The 12,323-nt window shown below is 40.9% G+C and overlaps 1 protein-coding gene across 2 annotated transcripts in view; it reads left to right on the top strand.

The window, feature by feature from the left end:
* Positions 1–12,323, top strand: part of PLCB1 (phospholipase C beta 1) — an 839,164-nt gene that overhangs the window by 530,470 nt on the left and 296,371 nt on the right. For both annotated transcript variants that reach the window (XM_075563986.1, XM_075563987.1), the window contains exon 5: positions 11,227–11,306. In XM_075563986.1, coding sequence (XP_075420101.1) covers positions 11,227–11,306 — 80 coding nt within the window. The remainder of the gene's footprint in view (positions 1–11,226; positions 11,307–12,323) is intronic.

The raw sequence follows: 12,323 nt of genomic DNA on the forward strand, positions 1-12,323 counted from the left end.
TGAATCATAAGTTAGAGCACTGGGCGACAGCAGTCCTAGTTGCACCACTGACCCTGGGTAGATCAAATGGTCAAGTTTGGTCATCTGAACCCACCCAGAGGCCTGAAGTTCTGCTTCCAAAAGGTCACGGCCATGAAACCCTTTAGAAATTTTCTGCTCTGCACAAATGGGGTTGCTATGTGTGTGAGGCTGGGTTGTCTGGAGAAACAAATCCAGTGAAACTCAAACAGGTATAAAAAAGAATTTTGTATCAGGAAGTAATATTATATGAAGAGGGCATAGAATCTAGTCCTACCTAAGTCCAGGTGTCCAATGCTAGCTCTAGCCCTCATCAGTTGCCTATAGCTGCAGGCCAAAGAAGCAGGAAGGTGAAGCAAGAAGCAAGGAGATCTCAGACTGTTGAGTGCAGAGTATAGTGGCTCAAAGGCTGATGGGAACATGGTAGGTGACCTACAGCCCCAGGGGTGGTAGCTCACATCCAAGAAAGCTAAGATAAGAGAGAGAAGTTCTCAATATGTCTCTTATAAAAAGACCACGCCCCTAAAGAGGCATCACCAGGTTACCACCTGATTGACAGGTTGGGCTACTCCTACCTCCATACCAAACCAAAGTGAAACTCACTGCCATCAAATTGATACCAACGCACAGCAACTCTATGGGAAGGGGAGAAATGCCCCAGTGAGTTTCTGAGAGTATCACTCTTTATGAGAATAGGAAACCCTAGTTTTCTCCCCTGGAGTGGCTAATGGTTTCGAATGGGCAACCTTGCAGTCGCAATCCAATGTGTGACTGCTCTACCACCAAGGTTCCTGACCTTCACACAGGTACCATCAAAGTGACATAAAATCTTACCGCACAGACCACCCCTTGTCAACCGGACACCTGTACACAACTCTCTAACCATGTACAAACTACAAAGAAGATAATAAAACCACATTTGCACCTAACTGGATTCAGCTAGTATACATTCAACTGAAATTAAGCAGCCCCATTGACATTGTATATTCTATAGGCGACCAAACACAAATATTATATGCCTAACAGTTACATGTCTGTGAATAACTAGACCTGAATCCTATCATCCTAGCATCATCTTCCCCCCTACCTAGATCCACTAGGAAAAGAGAAATCTATTCATTTAGGGAAGCTTCCTTACTAAACTTTCTTAAGGCTAGATGGCCTCACCATGCTACCACCTAATTGACAGGGTGGACTGTACCCCTAACTCCACACAGGTATTATCAAGTAGACATAAAATGTAACTATCACACCATGAGTTTAAAGTGACTAGACGGCAATTAACAATAATAATCATTTAATAAGTATTCGTTATGGCTGTCACTGATCTAATCATTTAGCATGAGTTATCAAACTTAACAGTCACAATGGTCTTTTGAAATAATGGCGGTAACAACTGTTATCTCAGTTTTATAAGGCAATCAAACCTTGAACAGAAATAAGGAGTTGGCTGGTAGGATTCCATCAGCCCAACAATTGGGCTGGAGTAGCAGAAAAGGAAGCCTGGTGAAATATGGGTTAGGTGTTGACCTGCTAACTGAAAGGTCAGAGGTTCAAACCCATCAGATATTTTATGGGAGAAAGATGAGGCTGTCTATGTCTAAAAAGATTTACAGTCCTGGAAGCCCAATGCAGAGTCACTTCGAATCAGAATTAGCTCAAGGGCAGAGCATTAGTAGAACATTGAACTAACAGTAGCTTAGTCAAATAAAAAAAGTATCATTTGTTTGATTTGCATTTTATTTTTTTATACAGCAGTATATAGAGGTGGAGGTGGGTTCTGGCATTGATTCAGGGACACATGGTTCAAGTCACTGTGATTCTTTTGGCCTTTAATTCATGCATTCAAATGCTTCCTGCAGGTCTAAGCTTTCCATGTGTGTTCTTTAAAAAAAAAAAAATGGATGGAGTGCCTTCATCGGGAAATCACATTTCCCTGGAGCCCCAGCAGATGACTTGTGCTCATATGCGATCAGTTTGAGCTGTGTCCCGAAGCCACGTCTAGCTTGCAGGGCAGTCGGAAAATGCAGTGCTTAGTTGGACATGGCCATATCACGGACCTAAATAAGTCTTAGGAGAGAAGGAGAAATTAAATATTAGATAGTACTTAGCAAGGGATCTTAGAGCTAGAAAGTAACAGAAGAAGATTCTGAAATCTAATAATGTGCATTTTAAAATCAACTAGCGGAAGAACCTGCAGTGTGCAACTCAATAAAACCCCAAACCCAGACTCCCTGCCACAGTTGTGACCCATAGAAACCCCACAGTCGTAGGGGGACTGTCCCTGTGAATTTCTGAGCCTGGAGATCTTGATGGGAGCCTCATGCTTCTCCTGTGGAGCACCTGGTGGGCTTGAGCTTCTGGCCTTATGGTTAGCACTCCAACTCTTAACCCACTAGGCCACCAGGGCTGCCGAGCCACTCAAGCAGGACCAGGAATACATGGATGATAAACATCATGGCTGTCCAGTCAATGATTTTGACGCACGGTGACCTGATTTATGGAGATTACAACTGCCCTCCAGAGTAGAATGCTGTAATCTCTGCACAACCTTCCTCTTGTAGCTAGGCCAGGGGTGTTGGAACCACCAACTTCAGCTTGGTCTACAAGTGAGAACCATTTGTACCACCTAAAGTCCAAATAAACAGAGGGCTCTGTTTTAACTTGAAATTAGAAGACAAGCACTGATTGAGTTTAGGACTCCTTCTGCCTTGGCTTCCATTACTTCTCATTGGGTTTGGGATCCACAGGCAATGATGAAAGGCCAAAGACAGTCTGGGCACAAGCAAAGCCAACAATGGGTCTCATCGGGCCTGCAAGAGAGACCTAATTATCAAATGGCAAATGCCTTTACATTTGCAGGGGAAGCGTCTAGCTTGCAACAGGTATGCATAAAGACAGAGAGAGGTATGTAATTAAAATGATGTCCAAATGAGGAAATTATGTTTCATCCAATATCTGTTTATGGTTATAGATTAATGAGGAAGTACAGGCATATAGTCCACTAATCACTCTCCAAAGCAGGTTATTTTGACTATGTCAAAGAGGCTCCCCTTAACATTTAAGCAATAGCACTAATCACAAGAAACAGTGATTGTTCCTCTAGAAATATATCTTCCTGAAAAATTGGCTGGATTTCTTTTTTTTAAAAAAAACTTTGTTTTCTTTTTTTTAAAAAAAACTTTGTTTCCAATTTATCTCTTTAAATGAAACATTTTAAAAAGAAACAACTGTATAGATCATAATTGGCTGGATTTCTTTTTTTAAAACCTTTTTTCCCATTTATCTCCTTAAATGAAACATTTTAAAAAGAAACAACTGTATAGAACATAATTACAGGCCCTGCATACATACATTGGCTGTCTGTAGTGCACAGCACTTCTGCAGATGCAACCAAAGTAATAATTACCATTGCTACTGCTGGGATTCGAAGACATAATAGCAAGTGTTCTCATAAAAGTGACATGAGGCTGTTGGAAAAGTCTTCCCAAAATATGGTGGATTGACATGAAAGCCGTGAAAACAAAGTTTTAGAGGTGTCCATATATGGGCACTTGGCTAGCATATTTCTCGGTTGTAAAAATAAGCACTTGCTGGTAAAGTAGCTAAAGGTAAGAGGATGATATCCCTTCTTGGATGGACAGAATAAAACAGTTTCTGGAACTGTATCTGTTTATAGGAGTAGAACATCTCATCTGTCTCCCAAGGAGCAGCTAAAATACCATTTGAGACTCAAATGATATACCTAAAAACCGTCCAACGTTCAAACACCACTACAGCTAGTAGCATAGTTGGGGAACTCCCAAATTGTGATTTTCCTTAGCCCCACGGCCATTGATAAGGTTTGTGAGTGCTTTGACTTTTGGAATCCTCAGCTTCAATATTCTACAGAATTTGTTATGGGAATTAATTGAATCATTAAATGTAAAGAACTTAGTCCAGTGCAGAGTAAATATTCAAATCATCTGAAACAGTTGTTGGAAAAAGTATCGAGCAAACACTTGAAACCCATGCAAAGAACAATAGACTTTAATAGCTTCAGAAATCAAAGGCATTAACTTTGTGCCCTGGTAGAGAGAGAGAAGGGGAGATTGTATTTCTGCTATTTTTACGACTGATGTCTCAGTAACTTCACAGGGGTCTGTGGGATAAGGGGTTATAGTGTACAGTCTCCAATAACGTGTAATATGTGAGCCTACATATTTAACCCCAAGCTGGCATTCTGTAGCTTCATGGAGTTCTTTGGAGCCATTTTCTCTCGTTGCCTCTTCCCACCCCCACTGACCCCCACCATGAGGAGAAATTGATCATAAGGCAGAAAAGGCCAATTGAGCTTCAGCATTCAAATAGACAGGAACTGAACCATACCAAGAAATCAACTTCAAAACTTTATCTCTGAAAGTACAAAAGCTAATCCTTCAGATTAAAGAAAAGTTGTCTTTCCAACATTATATTAATTGGGGCATAACCACTACACCCAACACATAACCACTATGCAAGGTCAGCAGTTCAAAACCCTGAGCTTCTTGTTGGGAGAATGATGAGACATTCTACTTCTTGAAAGCGATGCCATTTCAGAAACCTACACGAGCCATTTTATTCCGTCCTGTTGGTCGCTCTCAGTCACAACTGACTGGATGGTAGTGAGTTTGTTATTTTGGTTGGTGAACTAGGTAGGATCTGTCTACCCTACAACAAGACGTATTTCACAATCTTTTGAAGCATTGATGGAACCATTTAAATTAAGCTACTTGGGTCTTATCTTCATAACCATGACATTCTTTCCACCCCCCCCCACTCCATGGGTTCCATCAACCTTTATTTAAGCACCAAGCCTGCCCTTTTTTAATTCCCTTTTTGTTTGTTATAATCATTTTATTAGGGGCTCATACAACTCTTATCACAATCCATACATACATCCATTGTGTAAAGCACATTTGTACATTTATTGCCCTGATCATTCTCAAAATATTTGCTCTCCACTTAACCCCCTGGCATCAGCTCCTCATTTTCCCCTCCCTCCCCTTTCGCCCTTCCCTCATAAACCCTTGATAATTTATAAATTATTGTTTTGTCATATCTTGCAATGTCCGAGATCTCCCTTCACCCATTTTCTGTTGTCCATCCCCCAGGGAGGAGGTCACATATAGAGCCTTGTAATAGGTTCCCCTTTTACAACCCACCTCCCTCTACCCTCTCACTCTTCCCTTTACTCTCGCCACTCACATCACTGGGCCTGAAGGGATCTTCCACCCTGGGTTCCCTGGATTTTCAGTTCCTATCTGTACCAGTGTACATCCTCTGGTCTAGTCAGACTTGTAAATTAGAATTGAGATTATGATGGTGGGGGAGGAGAAAGCATTTAGGAACTACAAAAAAGTTGTATGTTTCATAGTTGCTACATTGCACCCTGACTGGCTCTTCTCCTCCCTAAGACCCTTCTGTAAGGGGATGTCCATTGCCCTACAAATAGGCTTTGGGTCTCCACTACACACTCTCCCCCTCATTCACTATGATAAGATGTTTTGTTTTGATGATCCCTAATACCTGATCCCTTCAACACCTTGACCACACAGGCTGGTGTGTTTCTTCCATGTGAGCTTTGTTGCTTCTGAGCTAGATGGCTGCTTGTTTACCTTCCAGCCTTTAAGACCCCAGACGTTGTATCTTTTGATAGCCGGGCACCATCAGCTTTCTTCGCCACATTTGCTTATGCACCCATTTGTCTTCAGTGATCGTATCATGGAGGTGAGCACACAATTATATGGTTTCTCGTTCTTTGATACCTGGTAACTGATCCCTTCGGCACCTTGTGATCATACAGGCTGGTGTGCTTCTTCTGTGTGGGCTTTGTTGCTTCTGAGGTATGTGGCCACTTGTTTACTTTCAAGCTTTTAAGACCCCAGATGCTATATCTTTTGATAGCCGGGTACCATCAGCTTTCTTCACCACATTTGCTTTTTCACCTGCTTTGTCTTCAGCGGTTCTGTTGGGAAGGTCAGCATCATACAATGCCAATTTTATAGAAGAAAGTATTGAGGGAGTACTTGAGTGGAGGCCCAATGTCCTTCTCCTACCTTAATACTAAACCTATAATTATATGCACATAGATCTATTTCCCCATCCTCATATATAAATATATTTGCATATGTACATGCCTTTATTCAGACCTCTGTAAATGCCCTTTTCCTCCTATCCCTTTCCTCTATTTCCTTTGACATTCCTCTTGTCCCACCATCATGCTCAGTCTTCATTTGGGTTTCAGTAATTCCTCTTGGTTACATTAACCTTGATCACACCCTACCAGGCTTCCTACACCCTCCTCACCACCGATTTGGATCACTTGTTCTTCCTTTGTCCCTGCGTTTGTTAACAGCACTACCTTTCCCCACCTCCCCGTCTCCCATGCCTACCCGGAACTGTTGATCCCATTGTTTTCTCCTCCAGATTGTTCATCCAGCCTATCTTATTTAGCAGACCTGCAGAGATAATAACATGCACAAAAACAAGACAGAGTAAAACCAAGCAACAACATAAAAGAAAACATCAACAACAAACCTATGACAAAAAACAAACCATGACATTCTTAATACAACTCTATGTGTTCTTTCCTTTATTCATTTGGAGGTCACATTTTAAGATTTTGTTTTGTGTTTGAGAAGCAGATAAAGCAATGCTACTTACTAAGACCAGTCCTCTAATAATTTGCTACTCAACAGTATGAGTTCTAGACCAGCAGTAAAATTTTAATATGTGTGTAAAATATAAAGAGTTCATGGGAAACTGTAGATTGTCAATTAGCCAAAAATTCTACATTTCTAACAAGCTTTCTGCCAATGTTGCCAGTCTACCCTAGGAGCTATGCCTCAAAGCATCCGTCACATTTAGGAACTTGTAGGAAATAAAGAATCTCAGTTCCTTCCCAGACCGACTGAATCAGCATCTGCATTTTCATGTGATCCCCAGTGATTTGTTCCCACTTGGAAGTTTGAGAAGCACTCACTACTCTAGAACCTATATGAACCAAACCAAGTTCCCAAGACTCTGACTACACATCCTATACATGCACAGAGTAGCTACTTCAGGGTCCAAAATTCCTGATCTGTGAGGGATCTTGCTGCAGTAGAAAGGAGACCTGGTGGCACTGTGAACTAGGCTGCTAGCCTATAGCTTAAGGCCATTGACTGTCTGCAAGAAAATGAGGCTTCCTTCTCCCCAAAAGATTCACCGTCTCTGAATCTGATCAGGTCTTTATGAGTGGAACCAGTACCTAGGTGGTTTGGCTGCTGTGGATTCTGGGAGTGCTCTGCCCTTGTCTACTGAATTCCCTCTGCCATTTTTATTGGCTGACTTATATTTGGCTGTAGGAAGTCATTTTTTTCTGCTAGCAAAAACAGCCAGGAGAACCTAGGGATCACTATCCCCCACCCCACTGACCCCACCCTGAGAACTAATAGGAGCAGAGGTCTATGATCAGAGCACTCAACGTTTGGGTGTGACCTACTTACACAGGGTGGGATTCAACCAGGTTACTCTATTCAGGATTTAGGTATCTCACTCTTGCCTCCCCATCCTTTCATTCCGGCTCCATCCCCAACATTGTCTAGGACAATTTCATTTAATATACCCCTTCCTTGTATACCTTTGTCTCAGGATTTGCTTTAGGTGCCAAACTAAGACACATACCATTCTCGTAGTTCACTGTACCATAGCTTGACATTAGCACCCAAACACCAATTGGGTTATTCTGCACTTTAGTTTCCTGCGTTTTTAGCTCTTGAATAACAGTGGATTCTAGGAATTCCACATTTGGAAATGAAAATGTTGACATAATGTGATTATATATATATATATATATATATATATATATATATATATATATATATATATATATATATATATATATATATATATAAACTTTTTCAAAGAGCTAACATTAACTGAAGGAGCCCTGGTGCTATAGGGGGCTGCACTGTGAGCTGCTAAACACAAGGTCAGCAGTTTGAATCCGCCAGCAGCTCTATGAGACAAAGGTAAGACTGTCTACTTCTTTAAAGATTTAAGGTCTCAGAAATCCATGAGGGAAATTCTACCCTGCCCTATAGGGTGGCTCAGGGTTGGAAATGACTCCCTGGCAGTAAGTTTTAAGATAGGAGCAATTGTGAGGATAGTGAAGGAGTGCAAGTGTTTTTTTCTGTCCTGCATAGGGTTGCTATGGGCTGGAACCAACTGGTTGGCACCTAACAACAACAAACTAAACAAAAAAAGTCTCCAAGCAAGCAAAACACTTGAAGAAACATTAAATACAACTAAACAAGGTATACAAGCTAGTTTAACTTGAGAGGCTTGATTTCAATGAAAAGAGAGCCTAGTCAGTGATGATAATATCAGATGGCTATTTGTTAAAGTTATTGTTAGGTGCCATCAAGTAGGTTCCAACTCCTCATGACACTATGTATTGCAGAACGAAACTGCTCCGTGTGAGCCCATTGTTATACCCACTGTGTCAATCTACCTTGGCAAAGTTCTTCCTCTGTGTTGCTGCCGCTCTACATTACCAAGCCTGACGTCCTTCTCCAGAGACTGCAGTCAGTATGGCTACAATACAGAAGACTAAGTCCTGCCGTCCTTGCTTCTAAGGAGTATTCTTGTTGCCCCTTTTACAAGACAGATTTCTTTGTTTGTTCTTCTTGCAGTCCAGGGTACTTTCAGTATTCTTTGCCAGCACCAAAATTCAAAGGCACCAATTTTTCTTTGGTTTTCCCTATTCAGTGTCCAACATTTATATGCATATAAGGCGATTGAAATTCAGGCATACGTTAATCCTCAAAATTGCATCTTTGATTTTCAATCCTTTAAAGCGGTCTTGTGCAGCAGATGTACCTAATTCATCATTTGATCTCTTGACTGGTGCTTCCATGAGCATTGATAGTGGATCCAAATCCTTGTCAACTTAAAATGTTTGCTATTTATCATAATGTTGCTGTTTATCATAATCAATTAGTCCAGTTGTGAAGCGATTTGCTTTCTTTATGTTAAGCTATAATCCATACTGAAGGCTACAATCCTTGATCTTCATCAGCCAGTGTTTGCGGGATATGGTTAAACTCTCTAATTTTACTTATCTCAAAATCCATGACACTGTAAGCAAAAGGATTTTATGCTCTTGGGAGATAGATGATCAATGAGATTATCTACCATTAAAATGCCAAAGATGTCTATAAGCTGAACCAGAGGCAGATAGAAAATATATACTTGGGGCTCGCACTTCACCCTAGCTCCTCTCTAAGAACAATTGGTTCTAATGACGGCCCTTCCTCCAACCTCACCCTCGGGAAGCAAGCATGTAAGATACAGGTGCCACAGCAAAGTGTAGTGAAGAAAGTAGATGGTGCCCAGCTAACAGAAAGAATAGTATCTATTATCTTACTGGTTTGTTTCAAACAAGCAGTCATGTAAGTGATATGTTAACTAAGCCCCCATGGAAGAAGCACAGCAACATCTGTGATCCAAGGACTGTAAATGATATCATCCAAGTTCAAAAGAGAAAATGGTATCAGAGCTTCAATTGTGAGATTCTGGTTTGCAGAAGACTATGGATAAGAGAGGAAGCCCAAAATATATTCGCAGGATCTACACGTGGCATAAGCCTCCAGTGATTCCCGTCTAACTCCAAGTGAGAGATGGGGATAGCCTGGTGATCAGACAGAGCATTAGAGAAACAATTATGGTACATCAGAAGGATAACTCTGACAGGAATGCGTAAACCCTTGAAATTTGATCCCTCTTCCAATACATTTTGAGATTTATCTACTTTTTAATATTTTCTGTTTTCCTTTCCAAATTGGGGCTTATCTCGGTTGTATGTTGGTATTATTGGTAGTGTTCTTGGCTCACTGTTCTGTATCTTTCCATGTGTTTTGATATATGAAACTTGGTTGAGTGGGAGTATGGCAAGTGAGGGGGTGGGTAATGGGAGCTGACATGAAGAAGTACAAGGAGGAAATGTTTTGAAAATGATTATGGTAAAGATTGTACAACAATGCTTATATTATTACTGAACTGTTGAATGGTACGATGTCTGCATTTTGTTCTAATAAGATGATTTGGGGATGGGGGAAATAAGAGGGACCAGGAAGCTTATTTTGTCTTAAAAGTCATCATCTGGAGTTGGGCTCCTACTTAGATGTCCCAATTTTTCCCCCAAAGCCAAGTAAAACCACTGGTGATAGGGGTGAGGTAAGGCTTATAGTAAGAGCAATGAAATATTGACTGGGCTGTAGGGAAGAAAAATACTGGACATTGTGTGGCACTGTGACTGCAATTGTCAGAGAACTTCTAGAATTTTAAATAAACATTTTTAAAACATCCAGTGATTTTCCTCTCCTCATAATTAAATTATAGGAATAATCTGGTTATCATACAAATATTTGAACAAATTATTGGAGAGATGACTACAGTAGATTAAAATGATCAATCTTACTTGAGTTTTCACATCTTGTCACTTGATCTCCCTCTGGCCCACTCCGGGCTGGATCTGGTCTATCTCTGTTGTATTTTGTCACTGTTGATGCTCTCTTGAATCTCTGATGCATGCTTTCCTATGTGTTTCCGAATATGAACCCAGGATAGGTGAATCTCTAGGGACACAACTAGAATAAGGGTTCCTGGGGGAGATGGGGGGGGGATAAGAGGGAGTTGAAAAAGCAATAAAATACCTTGAAACGGATTTGGTTAGCAATTGAGCAATACTGCTTGATGCAATTACACTGTGGAAGAGTATAATGTTTGGATTAGCTACTAATAAAATGGTTTTGGGGAAAAAAATCTGTTTTCGTTTCTGTAAATGGTATTTTCATTTCTGGTGAAAATATATTTCAAAGATATTGTCTCTCATTCTTTATCTGTTTATAATGCAAAAAGAAAAATAGTAAAATAGGTTCAGTGGTTGAAAGGCAGCTCTTCGGTTTCCTATCAATGCTCCAAAGTTTAAAACATGGAAAGGCTTCCTTTATATGTAAAGAACAGTTCCTTGAAGAGAAGAGAAGTCGCTCAGGATATTCATAGAGTGATGTAATTTTTTCCAACAATGACAAGGCTACTGGTCAGCATACAGACTGAACAATGTGTCTTCCTGGAAGCCAAGCTAAACGCATGCATCTAATGAGTGTGCAGGATGTAAACTAATGTCATGATTTACATTTTCAGGAATGGACGAATGAGGTTTTCAGCTTGGCCACAAACCTGCTGGCGCAAAACATGTCCAGAGATGCATTTCTAGAAAAGGCGTAAGTAGGTTCGCGGTTTTATCGCTAAGGAGGTGGTTTCTTCGGAATCTGTTTCCGTTTTCCTTTGTGACTCTGTGTGTACGCTGCACTGACACTGACTTCGCACGTGGCTAAGCACATAGTGTCCTTGGGGATTTATTTGTTAGGGTACACTTCCCTTCCCTCTTCCATATGGCAAGATTTCCAAGAGAAGTTGCTTTTTTTCTCCAAGCTGTACATCCGTGTGCATGCACATCTGGGCTGAGCGCCCCTGACTGTCAGCGCCTTTGACACACGACAGGAAGACACATCCAAACACAGGCAGCTGTGCTTGGAACCAAACAATATCACTTTTGGAGAATCTCTGCATCAACATATGTTTTGGTTGTTTTAATATAAGTCTGAGGAAGAGAATGAACATACATCACTCATTTCTCTAGAGGTTTAGGCCTGTGATAGATGACAAAGAAACTTCCTGGCCTCTCTGATCGAAAGGTTGATGTCCTGATTCCAATGGAGTAGACCATCATAGCAGATGTTAGAAAAGAGAAAGAACGCGGAAGAGAGGTTAGAATGAAAAGAAGCGTTGTGCACATAGTAGCCAGTGTGATACAACACTCCGTGTTGAGATTGTGAAACTATGGCAGTTAATAGTGCTAGAAACCAAATATTCTGTGCAAAATGCCACCGAACGCACAATAAAATATCTTCGCTATTAAACCCGTTGTGTTAAAAAAAAAAAAAGAAGAAGAAAGAAATAGAAAACCCCTGTGGATCACTAGAGTTTGTTTGCCAACCGATCCAGGGTTGGCACAGTCTGGGCAGTCTTTCTTTCCATTGTCCATGGGTCACGCAGTAACTTAGGAGCAAACTAGAGACAAGCTAATAGCAACAAGTGATAACAAAGCGTTTACCTTTGCAAATTAAGAGACAACATTACCAGAGGAGAGGATGTAGTACTCAAAGCTTTTCTCCATGCGCCCAGATAGCTTGGCTTTGTTTTTTAAAAGAGAAGCAAAGCATGCTTATGAAATTGCT

This window comes from Tenrec ecaudatus, chromosome 12 (assembly GCF_050624435.1).
Source record: "Tenrec ecaudatus isolate mTenEca1 chromosome 12, mTenEca1.hap1, whole genome shotgun sequence".
NCBI lineage: Eukaryota > Metazoa > Chordata > Mammalia > Afrosoricida > Tenrecidae > Tenrec > Tenrec ecaudatus.